The sequence below is a fragment of the Trichoderma harzianum genome, assembly GCF_003025095.1.
Source record: "Trichoderma harzianum CBS 226.95 unplaced genomic scaffold M431scaffold_14, whole genome shotgun sequence".
In the NCBI taxonomy this organism is placed as follows: Eukaryota; Fungi; Ascomycota; class Sordariomycetes; order Hypocreales; family Hypocreaceae; genus Trichoderma; species Trichoderma harzianum.
In genome coordinates, this window is record NW_020209262.1 from 523021 (window position 1) to 537988 (window position 14968).

The window sequence follows — 14968 nt, forward strand, 5'->3', positions numbered from 1 at the left end:
TTGGGCCTTGGAAGGGCCGGGGTGGAGGAGGAGGTGATCAGGGTAGCATTTCCACCGTTCTATTCCTTGTAAGACTCCGTATTTCATATGCAGCGTTTATGTGCAGCATGCATCATGCAGTTCGTGTGGTACCGAAGAGGCACGAGTATGGGGGCTATGCCGTTAGCATTTGCGCTCCGACAGAATGGCTAATTTACACTGATGATGCGGAAGTTGGAGAGTCTCAGCTGTGTACTCGTATTTTGCTTTCGGGGTTTGGTTTGACGCTGAACTGAATCAATGGAATGAGGGCCTATTGTCGCAGGGCATGGCACAGTACGTTTGTTTGTGCGCGTAGTGAAACAGGGCTCGATGAATAAATAAAATGCGTGCACGCGGGTGTTTCTACCACAAAGAAAAGACCCCTTTTCCTTTGTCTCAATATTTGTTCTACGGCAATTGCACCCTGTTATTGAACATCCTTTGCAAGCGCATTGTGAAGAGAAAACAATCGCGTGGCCTCGGAATTCATTTTGCCAGATGCTGGTTCACCGGTAGGCGCGGGCGGCTATTGTGGCATGTTATATGTGCGTCCTACCTCAACTCGTTTTTTTGCCCCCCCTTCCATTGTTTGACATTCAATTGCCTTAAAAGCATCTGCCTTTATTGTCACCTGTTTTCCCTCCTCCCTTCGCTCCCCCAACCACCGGGTTATTTGAGCTGCGACTGCATGTGCTGCAAGATTCAAAGGCATCACTGCGCCAACGTCTACGGTTTTCGTATGCCCAGCACGGTCCAACCTATCATGATTTCGCTACCGAGGGAAAGCTAAGAAAGGAAGCCCAAGCAAAGAGAAAAAGAGCTGGGCTGGCCATGCGCACCAACCTGGGGAGATTGACCGACTTTTCGTGAGATTTTTTGCTAAACAGCACCTTAAGAGAAGCGCCATTGGGGTAAAAAGGCTTAGCGGAAGTTGGACAGGTGGACTTTCGCATGAGGCAAAAGGGCGGGCAGCGATGGAGCAGAAAAAGGAAAAATCTAAGTTTTGGGGAGGGCTTCTGCGCGGGGAGAGCTTGATGAAGCGAGGGTCGAGAGTGGTGCGAAAGTATCAAGATCTGCTGTTGCGCGGAGATGCGCGTGAGGGCGCCGAGGCCGAATGGGAGGATGATTTTGGGGACAAGGAGTTTCATCAGCAGCCGCCGCAGCCGCAGCTTCAAGGGCAGCAGCAACAGCAACAGCAACAACAGCAGTACGACGAGCCGGAGGAGAAGCAGCATCGTCGCAGGCTCAGCGAGGGCAGCAATAGTCTTGTTGTCGCTCAGCGTGATCTTCTGCCACGCAGGCGCCGGACAATCGACGGCGGGAGTGGCAGTGACATTCACAGGCGCTCGCCCAGAACCTCGGCAACGAGGCGACGAACCGACGAGTCGCTGTCGGGACGACTTCAGTCGAGCTTTGGCAAGAAGAGAGACAGCGGAACTGACGTTGACATCGCCACTGCGCCTGCTGACGACAGGAATAAGAGAGCCGCAGAGGCGCATGCGACGTCTGGGGACGGGAACCCACGATGGCCCCCGGCGACGGTCTCAGGCCACGAAGAGCTGCCACACAAGGTCGCCCAAGAGTTGATTGCGCACGGTGCGCCGACCTTCAAGGGACGTAGGAAGGCGATCCCTTACGCCTCAGATCAGCATTACGTGCTCTACGTGACAAGCTCCAAGACCCGAAGCGGAGGCACTGATGTTGCGAAGCCGCACGATGCCATGTCGCATCTCATGACAATGAGGATCCAGGCGAGCGGGCACACATCATATCCCTGGGAAACGATAGAGCAACCTAGTTATGCCTTCTTCTACGGTCGTCTGGGCGGCACCATCACGCTCAATCAGTGGGCCGCCGCCGCGAGCAATATTCCAACCAAGATTCCGCTAAGAGACTCGGGAGTCATTCCGCGGGAGGTGAGCTTGGAGCAAATCTTTGCGCGACTGAAGGACTTGCAGATGGGATTGGAGGACGATGACTTGGCTCTCCTGTACAGATCTCTCTACAAGCGCTTCCTGCGAGATCCCGACAGGCTTCTGAGTCCACACAAGACGCTGGATAAGCAAATCGCTGACTTGATCATGGCGCTCTCGCGCCCTGACTGGATCGACTACACTGAGCTGAAGAACCAAGTTGTGACTCGCTTCATATTTGACAGCTCTACCGAGGAGAGCCGCGAGCAATATCACAAATTCTTTCACCAGCTGCTCCTTAGCCTCGAGCTGGAGCTGCGCATTCAGTCGCGACATCACGATGACTGGTCCAAGGAGAAATTGCTCCAACAGATGCCCCCTACGATCAAATGGAACCTGGCACTTGCAAGGCGGTGGCGAGAGAATGTGCGAGTAGATGCGTATGGCGATTCGCCCGACGAAGGTATGTGGCACTTTTGTGTGTACTACGTGAAGCAAAGCTAAGGATGTGTTTTCCAGTGAAACTACGATATAAGCTGAAGAAGCGCCAAGTAAAGCAGCTTAAGAAGTTTGCTCAGATCATGAAGTGGCCTAATCTTGGCGAAACAATGGAGAACCTGCAGCAAAAGGACGAGGAATTTGCTCTAGACTCTATAAGCTCGGATGCGTTTGCCTACTTTAGCGGACTTGTGCTTCCTGGAGTGAGTAATAATATCTGATACGATGGCGAAAGAATGGAAAAGGGGGGAGGGTAGAGGGGAACAGCTTTGCTAACAAGGTTGTAGCCGACATTCTCGTTCCTCATCATGAACACGCTCATTGACCTGGACCCAGACCCAGCGACGAATGAGCTGGCCATGCTTTCTCATACGCATCCGCAAGTTGGCTTCCAGTATCGTAATAGTCACACGTACTGGTCGGCAAGCTGCATTGTGGGCAAAGTGCTGGCCCCTACATGCCACTCGGTCGCAGGTTGGGTTGGCCCTGGCAGGCCAACGTCGGAGCTTGGCCGGTCTCAGATCGCCCGCATCCGAACCAGGCAACCCAAGCAGCGGATGACCCGCGAGGATGTAGAGACCATGAGTACGCGGTCCGATGCGCTAGGGCCTCGGGCAGATGCATATCCTGTGCGCGAGTATAAGCTGCCCGAGCTTGATAATGCAAGGTACATGGTGGACGCGGTGCGGATGGAACTGCTGAGCTTTAAGCCAGTCAATGTCACGGGTCGTGAAAACAACACTGCAATTCCTCGGCTTTTTGATGCCCAGGCGCAATTTGCGATTGATGGCGTTTCTTGGCCTCTACGGCTCATGTACGATGTAAGCTTCATCTCAGCGTGGCCGTGTTCTGAAGGGCCACACCCCCTGTTCTACGACTACGTCTACCAGCTCGTCAAGGCGGACGAGATTGTCAAGATACGCAACTGGGGAGGCTTGTATGGAGCAGACGGTCAGAATTCTGGGCCCAGTAGCACAGCCTCAAGCCCTCCACCGGCGGCCGACGCGGCAAATGCCGTGGTTGATAGGGACGTCGACGATGAGAAGGTGCTTGTGGTAGATGCGGTAGGTGTTCGAGACAATGAGGTGCTGGCAAGAGCTTGGTGCGCTCATTGGGGCCTCAGTGCAGTAGTGGCGGATGTCCACAAGACTTGGTATGTCCGATGGATCATCCCATCTCCCTGAATCCATCCATCTACAGATGACTGACTTGGACTACGTGTAGCATGGCGTGCGCCATCAGAGAGGCATATGCAGCGACATTAACAGTAGTAATCCTGGTCGAGGACCAGCCACACGATGACCACGAATGATGATTTATGAATGTACGGATGATACGACGTAACCTGAGTTTGACTTATTTTTCTCTTTTCTGTTTATATGTTGCCGCTACTAGGGGGGCTGAGTAGTTTGACAAACAAACTACGGGCTGCATCGCGGGTTTTGCTTGAGCAACTGCAATTATGGATGGGGCAGCAAAGGGATTGGAGCACTATTTGGTGATTATACCTGTGAGGGGGGAAGGAGGGTAACTAGCGGGAAAGCCAAGATATAGCAAGCTATGCATGAAAATGGAGTTGAGCTCCTGAGTTTTTGATATTATTAGCTGAAAAGACTTGGTTTCTTGAGCGGATGAGGTTGCAGCGATGTGTAGGCACGACATATTCCCACGACGTACGACTATGGAAAACACGCCATTTTCTGCCTTTTTTTTTTTTTTGCCACAATATCAGTTTAATTAAATTAGATATTAAAACGTTACAGCCACGAACAGTTCCGTTGATATCCGTTAATGTTTCGATGGCGGTGATGAGTTGTTTTGGCTTGGCTTGGATGATGCGCTGCTGGAACAAGCCCTCGACGTCACCCCGCAGAGTGATTGATATACATACGGGCGGTTTTTTGCATGGAGATTTGCGCTTTGTCCGTGTCTGAGCTGAGACAAAGTGAAATCATGGACTTTTTATAACAACTCAGGAATTATCTACTTTCTACTCTTTTGCTACATGTTTTTGTTTTTGTCTGTGCTTCTTTTGCAAGTACGCTGATCGACGAGGTTCGATGCACAAGCAAGCCAAGATTCAGTTTCTTATGCCGCTCTGTGCCGTCTGAATCACACAGGATGATTCTTGACTCGAAGGAGTTTGACTGTTACACTACGTTTTTTGTGTCAGGTTAGGTTACGGAGGGCCGTTGGGCCTTTATTTTTTTAATTTCATTTCATTTCGGTCTTGTATTATTGTGTCATGCTTTTTCAGGTTTTGAGAGGCGTGGGATTGTCCGTGTGATTTCATGCATGCGTTTTTTGTGAGACATCGGGAAGAGTTACCTTGCTTTTGAGGGGGCCGGTTGCGGGTGGTGATGATGTGTATGATGTATATGATGTGTACGATGCGGATGGTGTATGTGAGAGGGAGTATATAAGATGGGAGTTTGCGAATTGTTGTTAGGGATGATGAGGGAGAATTGAATTTACATTCTAATTAATTGTTGTTTACATCCTACGAAGTATACTTTACGAATCATATTGCAGTTTTAGAGTAGTTGAGAACACCCTCTCTCGCTTTCACCATGGCGAAACCCCTTCGCAAGTTCACGGAGAGGTTCAAGACGGCCCTGGTCATTGGCTTGGGCGAATTCTGTGGTACCTTTATGTTCCTGCTGCTCTCCTTCATGGGGGCGCAGGCGGCGCTTGACAATGGCCCGGATGGCGGGAAGCTGGATGCGTCGACGTTGCTGTATATTGCATCGTCGTTTGGGACGGCGCTGGCGGTCAATGTGTGGGTGTTTTATCGAGTCACGGGAGGAATGTTTAATCCTGCGGTGAGCTTGTCCTTTTTCTTCATCATCACCTTGTTCTTCCTCCTTCAGTCTCACCTAAATGGCCCCAAGGATATGTTTATGCTGACGACGGGGTATGATAAAAGGTCACGCTAGGACTCGTCCTGGTCGGGGCAGTGAAGCCACTCCGGGCCCTCATCATCTTGCCAATGCAAATCGCGGCTGGCATCGCGGCCGCAGCGACCGTATCAGGCCTGCTACCCGGTCCTCTCAGCGTGACCAACAGCCTGGGCAGCGGCACGAGCATCGTGCAGGGCCTCTTCATCGAGATGTTCCTGACGGCACAGCTGGTGCTGACGGTGTACTTCCTCGCCGTGGAGAAGCACCGCGCCACGTTCCTCGCTCCCGTGGGCATCGGCGTTTCCGTCTTCATTGCGCACATGGCCGGCACCAACTTCACCGGCACGGGCATCAACCCGGTGCGATCGCTCGGCCCGGCGGTCGTGACGGGCAGCTTCAGGGGATATCACTGGATATACTGGCTGGGGCCGTGCTTGGGAGCGTTGCTCTCGTTCACCGTCTATAGCTTGCTCAAGGGCTTGGAGTATCAGATTGCCAACCCGGGTCAGGACGCGGGTGACCCAGAGACGGCCAACGAGGAGGCGATTGCGGCGGCAGAGATGGGACAAGAGGGCTTGGCCATGGTCCGGAGCAGGAGTAGGAGCATGAGCGTGCCGAATGACATGATGTTCAAGAAGGAGAGAGAGGCGGCCATGAGGAGGGCTTCGGTGCCAGAGGAGAGTCCTATGAGTGCGGCTGATGTCGTTTGAGGCAATCGTGAGGTTTGTCAAATGATGGCGTCTGTCAAAATGCTGTTGCTACCATTCCGTGTCACGCCAGGAGAGACATGGCGCCTTTCTAGCATAGGGGTTGCATCCACAAAGACGAACCGGCTGAATGCCGCATCATATGGTATGGTGTTGGAGAGACGTGGGACGTGAGCATATCCGAGATCCGAGTTCTGGTTGCATATCTCGCCTCTCGCATACCGCAATCGGAGCCCACCAAAACGTGGGATGGCATCCTTTCACATTACGAGAAGAGAATTTCTCTGCTTTGCTTCTTCCCGGAATTCTCTTGAAGCGCCACCAGGGGCTGGGCAACGCTTGTGCAGCCGTGGCTCTCGATAGGCCCAGAAAAGCGGAGGGGACGAGTGATGATCGCTAGGCAGCGAGTTAAGAAAAAAGTATGGTGGGGGGAAAAGATGGAGGGATCGGGAGTTTGAGAAGATAGAAGAAAAAATATTGGGAAGAGACTATCGTGAGGTTCCGGTTTTGGGTGTGCCTGCTGACGGGGGAGAATTTTCAAGAGTGGATGCTGGAATTCAGGGCCACTGGAACTTTTCTGTATCGTTTCATTTGCTTCATTCTATGGAGTGGCTTGAGTGGTGTTTCTTCTTCTTTCTTTTTGCTTTTTAATGAAATGGTCCCTGGATTGCCACTATGAAATCATAAATGATGTCAATGGGACCAGACCCTATTTTTTCAACTTTTTTCTTCTTTTTTTGTCTTTCATACTGCCGTGCTCATCAGATCCATTTCCGGAGCTCCAGTGGCAACTCGATCGCCCGTCATCACCACAAGCATGAGTGATCACTTCCGAGATGCGCTGAGCAAGTCGTTCCGTGTTAGCTAGCGCTGGAGTTGAGGGGCAAATAGGGTCCTCCAGCGGGGCAATGGGGAAAGCGTTAGCGCATGTTAGTGGTCCTATGCACCTAAAACCCGCTGGGATGGACGAAATGCTGGAGCCTACGCTGGGTCCATCTCATCTGATTGATGCCCTCCCACCAAATGCTGCATTTGATCCGCCCCAATTGGCTCCAAAAGGTGCTGCAAGTTTCGTGCATCTGGGCGTCTCTCCAATCTGGCGCCCATGGAGACACGCCCCTAGGTCCAGGTCCGGGTCAGTTTGTCAAGGCGGTGGGGGTTGTTGCTTTGCGCCTGAATCATCTGCTCTCGGCTTGGTTGCTCCCTTTCAATCTTTTTGCCGGAACCGAAACCCCTCGCCTGCTCATCGATACGATACGACACGATACTGTACACCATCTTCTGTTCTGTCTCACCCTCCAATTCGACCTAGTTCTGTGGCTTGCTCCAAAGGTCCAGATTCAATCCATTGATTTGAGCTACCAGAATCAGCGGGGAAACCTTGGCTGGGAAGCAACGATGTACGCGTACAATAAGCCCATAAAGGCCATGGAGTGAGTCTCAACTTTCTCTTTCTCATCTTACTCGTCCTCCTCCTCTTCTTCCATACATCCAATTGCCTTTTCTTCTTTCTCGCCAATTGCTTGTCATATAGTAATACATTGCTAATTATTCATTTCTGGCATCATGGAAAGGCCTCCCAATGTTCAGGTAGCTACAAAACTCCCAATCCAACCCACCCCGCCCAGCATCCCGATATACAGAGCTATCAAGCAGCACAACATTATGATGCAGCGAAATTGGTAGAGCCGAAGCTTTCAACACCACTCACCAGACCGAGAATACTAAGAATGAGGGGACAAAGCTAACACCAACTGCTGCAGGATCACTACATCGGCATAGATGTCGGTACCGGCTCTGCCCGGGCCTGTATCATTGATGAGACTGGTGACATCAAGGCTCTGGCCTCGGAGAACATTAAGCTCTGGCAGCCCGAGAACGGCTACTACGTATGCACGCCCACAACGCCCCCGATTGGTTCCTTTCAATCTTGTATGGGCGCTTAATTCTGACTTGTCCATGTTTGTTCGGCTGTAGGAACAATCCACAACAGACATCTGGAAGTGCATCTGCGAATGCGTTCGCCGCGTCGTGCAAGAGTCTCTTGTAAACCCCAGCCAAATCAAGGGCATTGGATTTGACGCCACCTGCTCCCTAGCCGTCTTCTCCAACGATACTGATGAGCCCATTCCCGTCACTGGCCCCAAGTTCGACAATGATGGCAACGATCGCAACGTCATCCTGTGGCTTGACCACCGTCCAGTCGAGGAGACGGACAAGATCAACGCTACCGGCCATAAGCTGCTCAAGTACGTTGGCGGCAAGATGAGCATTGAGATGGAGATCCCCAAGGTTCTGTGGCTCAAGAACAACATGCCCCCGGAGCTATTCGACCGCTGCAAGTTTTACGACCTGGCAGACGCTCTTACTCATCTGGCTACCGGCAACGAGACGCGCAGCTTCTGCAGCACCGTTTGCAAGCAGGGCTTCGTCCCGGTTGGCGTAGACGGCAGTGTCAAGGGCTGGCAGGAAGACTTTTACCACGAAATAGGCCTGGGCGACTTGGTCAAGGATGACTTCAAGCGCATGGGCGGCGTCGACGGGGTGGTGAGCCTATTTTCTTATGCGTCTAGACTGTCTTATTCCCTGCTGCATTCCGCTTCTGGCTGCAGTATCATTGCGATTCGAGTTTCTTAGCTAATTCATATTTTGGCAGAGTGGAAAATATGCCAGTGCTGGCGAGTGCGTGGGCACCCTTAGCCGCCTAGCCGCCTCCCAGCTTGGCCTACCCGAGGGCATCGCCGTCGGAAGCGGTGTCATTGACGCCTACGCCGGATGGATCGGAACCGTCGGTGCCAAGGTCGAGCTCACCGAGGAGGAACTGAAGACTGATGTCCCACATAACGACGTCACCCAGGCCTTTACTCGTCTGGCCGCCGTTGCGGGTACCTCAACATGCCATCTGGCCATGTCCAAGAATCCCGTCTTTGTCCCCGGTGTCTGGGGTCCCTACCGAGATGTGCTGATTCCCGAGTTTTGGATGGCCGAGGGTGGCCAGTCCGCGACAGGAGAGCTGCTAAGACACATGCTGGACATTCACCCCGCGTACAACGAAACCATGGCTTTGGCCAAGGCCGAAGACAAGCACATCTACGACTTCCTCAATGCTCACCTGGAGTATCTTGCTGAGAAGCACAATGCTCCGGCCATCTCTTATCTCGGCCGTCACCACTTCTTTTATGGCGATCTGTGGGGCAACCGCTCACCAATTGCAGACGCCAAGATGAGAGGCTCCATGATTGGTCTTGACAGCGACAAGAGTACCGACAACATGGCCCTGTGGTACTATGCCACCATGGAGTTCATCGCCATGCAGACTCGCCAGATTGTCGAGCAGATGAACAAGGCTGGCCACGAGATTTCATCCATCTTCATGTCCGGCTCGCAGTGCCAGAACCCCATTCTGATGAACCTCCTGGCTACCACATGCAACATGCCAGTGTTGATTCCTAGATACGTCAACGCGGCCGTCGTTCACGGTGCTGCCATGCTGGGCGCCAAGGCGCATAGCCACAACCGCCATGATGGTTCAGAACCCGAGACGCTGTGGAATATCATGGATCGCATGAGCAAGCCCGGCCGACTGGTTCAGCCAGGCACCGATGCCGGCGAGAAGTTGCTTCTGGATGCCAAGTACGAGATTTTCCTCGACATGTGCAACGCACAGCAGGCGTACCGAAAGAAGATTGACAACGCCGTTGCCAAATGGGGAGCCTTGTTTGATGCTGACGATGAGTGAAGCTGCTGATACAGCATGAGGAAGACGAAATAGAATTGAGCTTGGGATATGTAATGTAATGAGTTTATGCATTTGTTTGTCATAGAGAAAAGTAAAATACAGCGAAGTTATTGCCCGATAACATTTTTACCATTATGTTCTTGATCCCCTTTAAGACATTTGTAAAAAGTCCATTGTCTCATGATAATTGGAATTAATGCTTGAAAGAATAGCTTCTTTTTAAGGAAACTGACAAAAAATGATTTCAGGAGGTGTAAGATTGTGCAAATCATTTGTTTATTCGTAGTTTTCATATTCATTAACAGCAACTTGAGGCGATAGTTGATTGGCTACCGCCATTCAGCCGCGTCATCCATCCAGGCCTCTTGATTGGACAAAGCTCTTTGTTTCCCGGCCAGTTTCTCAGCCTCGCCAATCCAGGTTCCCAAATTTCTAAAAAGGTGGGCGACGCGCAGCTAGCCGCAACACATTTGTCTTGCCAAACGCGCGAGCATCTCTGCCCTTCCATTGCCTGCTCGCCGTGGCTCACTCTTTTCATCTCTACGGATTCATCCTTTTCCTTTTTCTTTGCTTTATTTCCCATTTACTGTCCGATTGAGTTGTCTTAGCTACTTCGCCGCGATGTCTCTATTCGGGCAGACAACCGGCCAGTCGCTGTTTGGCCAGCCCGCGCAGCAACAACAACAGCAGGCCACCACCACAACGCCGGGCACAGGAGGCGGATTGTTTGGGGGCGGAGGAGGCCTATTTGGTGGCGGACAGCAGCAGCAACAGCAGAAGCCTGGGGGCCTCTTCGGACAGGCGCAGCCCCAGCAGAGCACGCCTCAGACTGGCGGTGGTCTGTTTGGTTCCAACACAGCGACAGCACAGCCGAGCACGGGCGGTTTATTTGGGCAAACGGGCCAGACCCAACAGACTGGCACAACCGGTGGTCTGTTTGGAGGCCAGCAGAATGCCGCAGCACAACAGCCCAAGCCGTCGCTGTTTGGTGGCTCAGGCCTGACCGGCACATCTATGCTAGGCGGCGGCACCACGGCTGCGAAGCCATCTCTCTTTGGAGCGGCACCGACGACGACTCAACCTCCAGCTCAGCAAGCCGGCGGCATGTCCTTAGCGGGTGGCCTTTTGGGCGGCCAGGCGCTGACCGTTGCTAACAACACGACCACCTCTGCAGCTCAACCCGCCGGAGCCTACTTTGACAGCCTCTTCGCAAAGACCCAGAAGGCCGGTGTCGTTAATTCCAACATGGAGGATCTCCCTAGCCTAGAGCTTGGCCTGGGAGATTTGCGCCACCGGTTGAGAAAGCTGCAGTCGAAGCAGACTGGGGGTGCTGATGGAAAGGCTCACTACTTGCTCGCGGCCTCTGGCGTGGATCCCAGTGTTGCAGCCAAAGACCTCGGCCTCCTCGACATCCAGGGCACGCGAACTGAACGACCAACACACGGTTACGCTCCGGCAGATGTCGATGTCGAAACCTACCTGTCGAACCTGCAGACGAAGACGACCCTGAGCATGATTCAGGACGGCCTCGAGCGGTCACTCCGCGATTTTGACAATTTCTTGGAGGACAACGTAGCCATGGAGTGGGACGCACAGAGGAAGCGTATCTATCAACATTTTGGCATAAAGCCTCGTGAGACCTCGGCCACGGCTGGTCGTGAGGCTCAGGGCGGATTTGGACGATCCCGACGGAAGACCCAAGGAAGCACTCCCCGTGACACTCGCAGCAGTACATTTGGCAATTCGACATTCCAGCGCTCTGTTATTGGAGCCCGGTCGAGAATTGGAACTCATCAATCCGAGTTCGCCGACATCGACCGGTCTACAGAGAGCGTCAGCAAGTCCAGGAACGAGGACCAGGCCCTGCGCGAACGCCAGTCTAAACTGGCTGAAAAGGTCCGCAGCCTCAACTCCTCGCGTCTTCTCGGCCGACCCTACCCCATCTTGGCAGAGCTGGCTGAGGTTGAGCAAAAATCCCACGAGCCACATGCGCCTCACATTGTGGAAGCCTACCGAGCCATGATTGAAATTGTTGGTGAAGACGCCAATGCCGAGACGACGCTTCGCAGTGCTACAGCCAAGGAGCGCCAGTTCGCCGAGATGTATCTAGACGAAAACCCTAACTCCCAGCTTTCGATTGAAATGAGAAGGCGGATCCTGAGCGGCGCAAATGCATTCCTCGAAAAGCAGTTCCTTCGCGAGGTGGAGTCCCTTATTGCTAAGCACCCTCACGAAGCTAAGCTTGGAGGTCTGCCGGACATCACCAGCAAGATCAAGGCATACATCCGACTACGATCAGCTAGAAAGGACTTGGTCCCCGACAACACCGAGCTTCAGCAAATCCATGGCGAATATGTTTGGGCCATTGTCTTCTACCTCCTTCGATCTGGCCATGTAAACGAGGCTGCCAAGTATGTCAACGACAATAGCAATCATTTCCGGGGTATTGACCGCACGTTTTCGACATACCTCAACAACTATGCCGCTAGCGAAGACCGTAGAATCACTAACAGGAAGCTGCTCGATCGCTGCACAAATGAATACATCCAGCGCTCTCGTAACGCCCCAGAGAATACCATTGATCCCTTCCGCATGGCCTGTTACAAGGTTATTGGTCGGATTGAGTTGAACAACCGCAACCTGGACGGCCTCAACACCGACATCAACGACTGGATTTGGCTTCAGTTCAACCTGGCCAGAGAGGGCGATAAGGCTCTAGAAATGGCCGGAGAATCATATGGACTGGCAGATCTGCAGGCCAGCATCAAAGAGATTGGCCAGAAGCACTTCCCCAAGACTCCTTCTGACGATAACAACGGCAGCTGCGGCATGTTCTTCTACCTACAGATCCTGTCCGGCATGTTTGAGGATGCCGTCTCTTATCTCTACCCCTTTTCCTATGTGGACGCAGTTCACTTTGGCCTGGCCCTTGAGTTCTACGGCCTGCTCCGTCCCAGTGACCCAATGTCTGCCTCCAACGACTTGCGCACGCATAGCATGAAGGGCCTCCCACAGATCAACTTTGGTCGTATGATTGGCTACTACACTCGAGACTTCCGGGCTGCCGATGCCGTCTCCGCCGTTGACTATCTCACCTTGATCTGCCTAAACGCAGATCTCAATGGAGAAGCCGGGGCACGTCACAGTGGTCTCTGCCATGAGGCTTTGAGAGAGCTGGTGCTGGAGACGCGAGAATTCAGCAAGCTTATTGGTGACATTAGGCCAGATGGCCGCCGCATCTTGGGCATCATCGAGGGTCGCGGACCGTTGATTGGCCTCGATGGACAGGACGACTTTGTCAATACCGTCACTCTGCAAGCTGCCAGCTTTGCTGATGAGAATGGCCGAACTACTGATTCCGTGCTGCTCTATCACCTTGCTGGCGAGTATGATGCAGTTGTGGCTATTGTTAGCCGTGCCCTGAGTGAAGCCATTTCTCTTGAAATTGGAGAAGACCCAATGCGCTTGATGCCTGTTAAGCCAAGGGGTGGCACTCAGGAGACAGAGCAGGGCGGCAGCCTTAGCTTGGCAGCCATCGACGATCCTGTCGAGCTTGCCAAGACGATGATGACCATGTACGAGCGCGATGCCATGTTCTACAGGAATATCCAAGACCAGAACAAGATTGCCTGCCGCGTTTTGCTTGAGATGAGTGCCATCAAGAGCTTGGTGGAGGCTAGCCAATGGGCTCAATGTCTTGACGTAAGTTTCCAATATAGCATTACATACTTTATCCCAGAGTTCAAAGTCACTAACATGAAGTTTACAGAAAATTCGTGGCCTGGATATCCTCCCCCTCGAAGCAGGGGGCGATGCCAGCACAATCCGTGCCTACGCCTCCAAATTCTCCAGCCTCTCACAGCCAGTGTCCATTAATGTGTCCAATCTAATCATGTGGACCATCATCAGCTGCGTCAGACAAAGAGAGCAGCTAGTCAATGGGCAGTTCAGCGGCAACGAGGGCACGAGAAGGATGATGGTGGAACAGCTGAAGCAGATGATTCTTGATCTGACGACTTACACGAGCCAACTGCGATACAGGTTCCCGCCACATCTGCACGAGGCATTGGCTAGAGCGTCTGCGGAGTAATTCATGTAATGGGAGGATGAGGATGAGGAGGGGTTTAAGGGGTGGCTTGAAAGAGAGCAATGCGATTTGTTGATGATGATGACTTTTGTTGATACCTTTGGTACAAATGAGATTAGAGAACAAGGCAGCGGCATCAGGGAGATGCTGATTTGCACTTTTGAGAATAAGAAATAGGCTGGGAAGATGGAATGAATGTATAGGAGAGTAATTGGTTATTGTTGGACACATCTTGACGCGATTCATGTTCCTTGTGATGATCTAAGATTGAATGGGCATCGTGCCTGTTTCGAAATATGTAGGATGTGCTTCGGGAGTCTATAGAGATGGATGTAGACAATATTGCATTCTACTTTAGTTCTATCTTCTAATGTACTCTATGAGGCTGTCTGTCTCTGCGTTTGATATATCTGAACATGTACCAATGTACCACAATCACTTGGCATTGCAACTGCGGAAAGAGCAGGGCCTCGTCGTACTTGCCCGTTGTGGTGTTTGGATAAGGTACGAGTAGGTACCTCTTTGCATGTACTTTCCTAAACACCACAAACCTCTTTTCTCCTCTCAGCTTCTCGCATCTACACCTCCTCACATTTAAGCAGCTACAACTCTGACATGCAGGCAGGTCCTTAAACACAGCAAGCTACCTATTTCTGTTACATATGGAAACTCTTCGTCAAGCAATTGGATAGCAGCAAAGACATCCGGCCCCAACAAGCCAAATAGCGAATATCGAGCCACAGCTGCAGGAGGCGACATGGAACGGCATTTAGTACCGGTATTACTCAGCCCACCCCCATCCCGGCATTCGCGCTTAAGCTTACATGATTTTGCCGCATCTGTCTGGCATTCGATTTACTGACTGGTCAACTGGTCTAGAGCATACTTGGGCAGGTATGTAGTATCACAAAAGTAAGCTCGCCATGCCACGGCAGGATTCGATCCTTCAAGCTGCTAGTTCAAACTATCAGCCGCCGCAGTTCGTCGCACGGCACGTGCCAGAGCCAATCGCTAGCGGGCTTCCTGACTCGCGACATGGCTCTGACCACCCGCTCGCCTGATTCAGCAACGAACTGTTCATAGGCCAGCCGTGCCAGCCGGAG

At 52.4% G+C, this 14968-nt stretch overlaps 4 protein-coding genes across 4 annotated transcripts; all 4 read left to right on the plus strand.

Moving 5' to 3' along the window:
- Positions 1-1055: 1055 nt before the first annotated feature.
- On the plus strand, positions 1056-3744 carry M431DRAFT_95210 (hypothetical protein; the record flags this gene model as incomplete). The annotated part of the gene is made up of 4 exons (XM_024924678.1): positions 1056-2397; positions 2454-2635; positions 2720-3585; positions 3657-3744. 4 exons carry the CDS (start codon positions 1056-1058, stop codon positions 3742-3744), a joined length of 2478 nt encoding a protein of 825 aa, XP_024770165.1.
- A 1258-nt stretch (positions 3745-5002) lies between these two features.
- M431DRAFT_485859 (hypothetical protein) lies at positions 5003-6042 on the plus strand (the record flags this gene model as incomplete). The annotated part of the gene is made up of 2 exons (XM_024916327.1): positions 5003-5254; positions 5359-6042. 2 exons carry the CDS (start codon positions 5003-5005, stop codon positions 6040-6042), a joined length of 936 nt encoding a protein of 311 aa, XP_024770166.1.
- Positions 6043-7605: 1563 nt separating this feature from the next.
- On the plus strand, positions 7606-9778 carry M431DRAFT_485860 (hypothetical protein; the record flags this gene model as incomplete). Its single annotated transcript, XM_024916328.1, has 4 exons — positions 7606-7629; positions 7803-7928; positions 8017-8586; positions 8696-9778. 4 exons carry the CDS (start codon positions 7606-7608, stop codon positions 9776-9778), a joined length of 1803 nt encoding a protein of 600 aa, XP_024770167.1.
- A 1014-nt stretch (positions 9779-10792) lies between these two features.
- Positions 10793-13868, plus strand: M431DRAFT_95081 (hypothetical protein; the record flags this gene model as incomplete). The annotated part of the gene is made up of 2 exons (XM_024924654.1): positions 10793-13480; positions 13548-13868. 2 exons carry the CDS (start codon positions 10793-10795, stop codon positions 13866-13868), a joined length of 3009 nt encoding a protein of 1002 aa, XP_024770168.1.
- Between the last annotated feature and the right edge of the window lie 1100 nt (positions 13869-14968).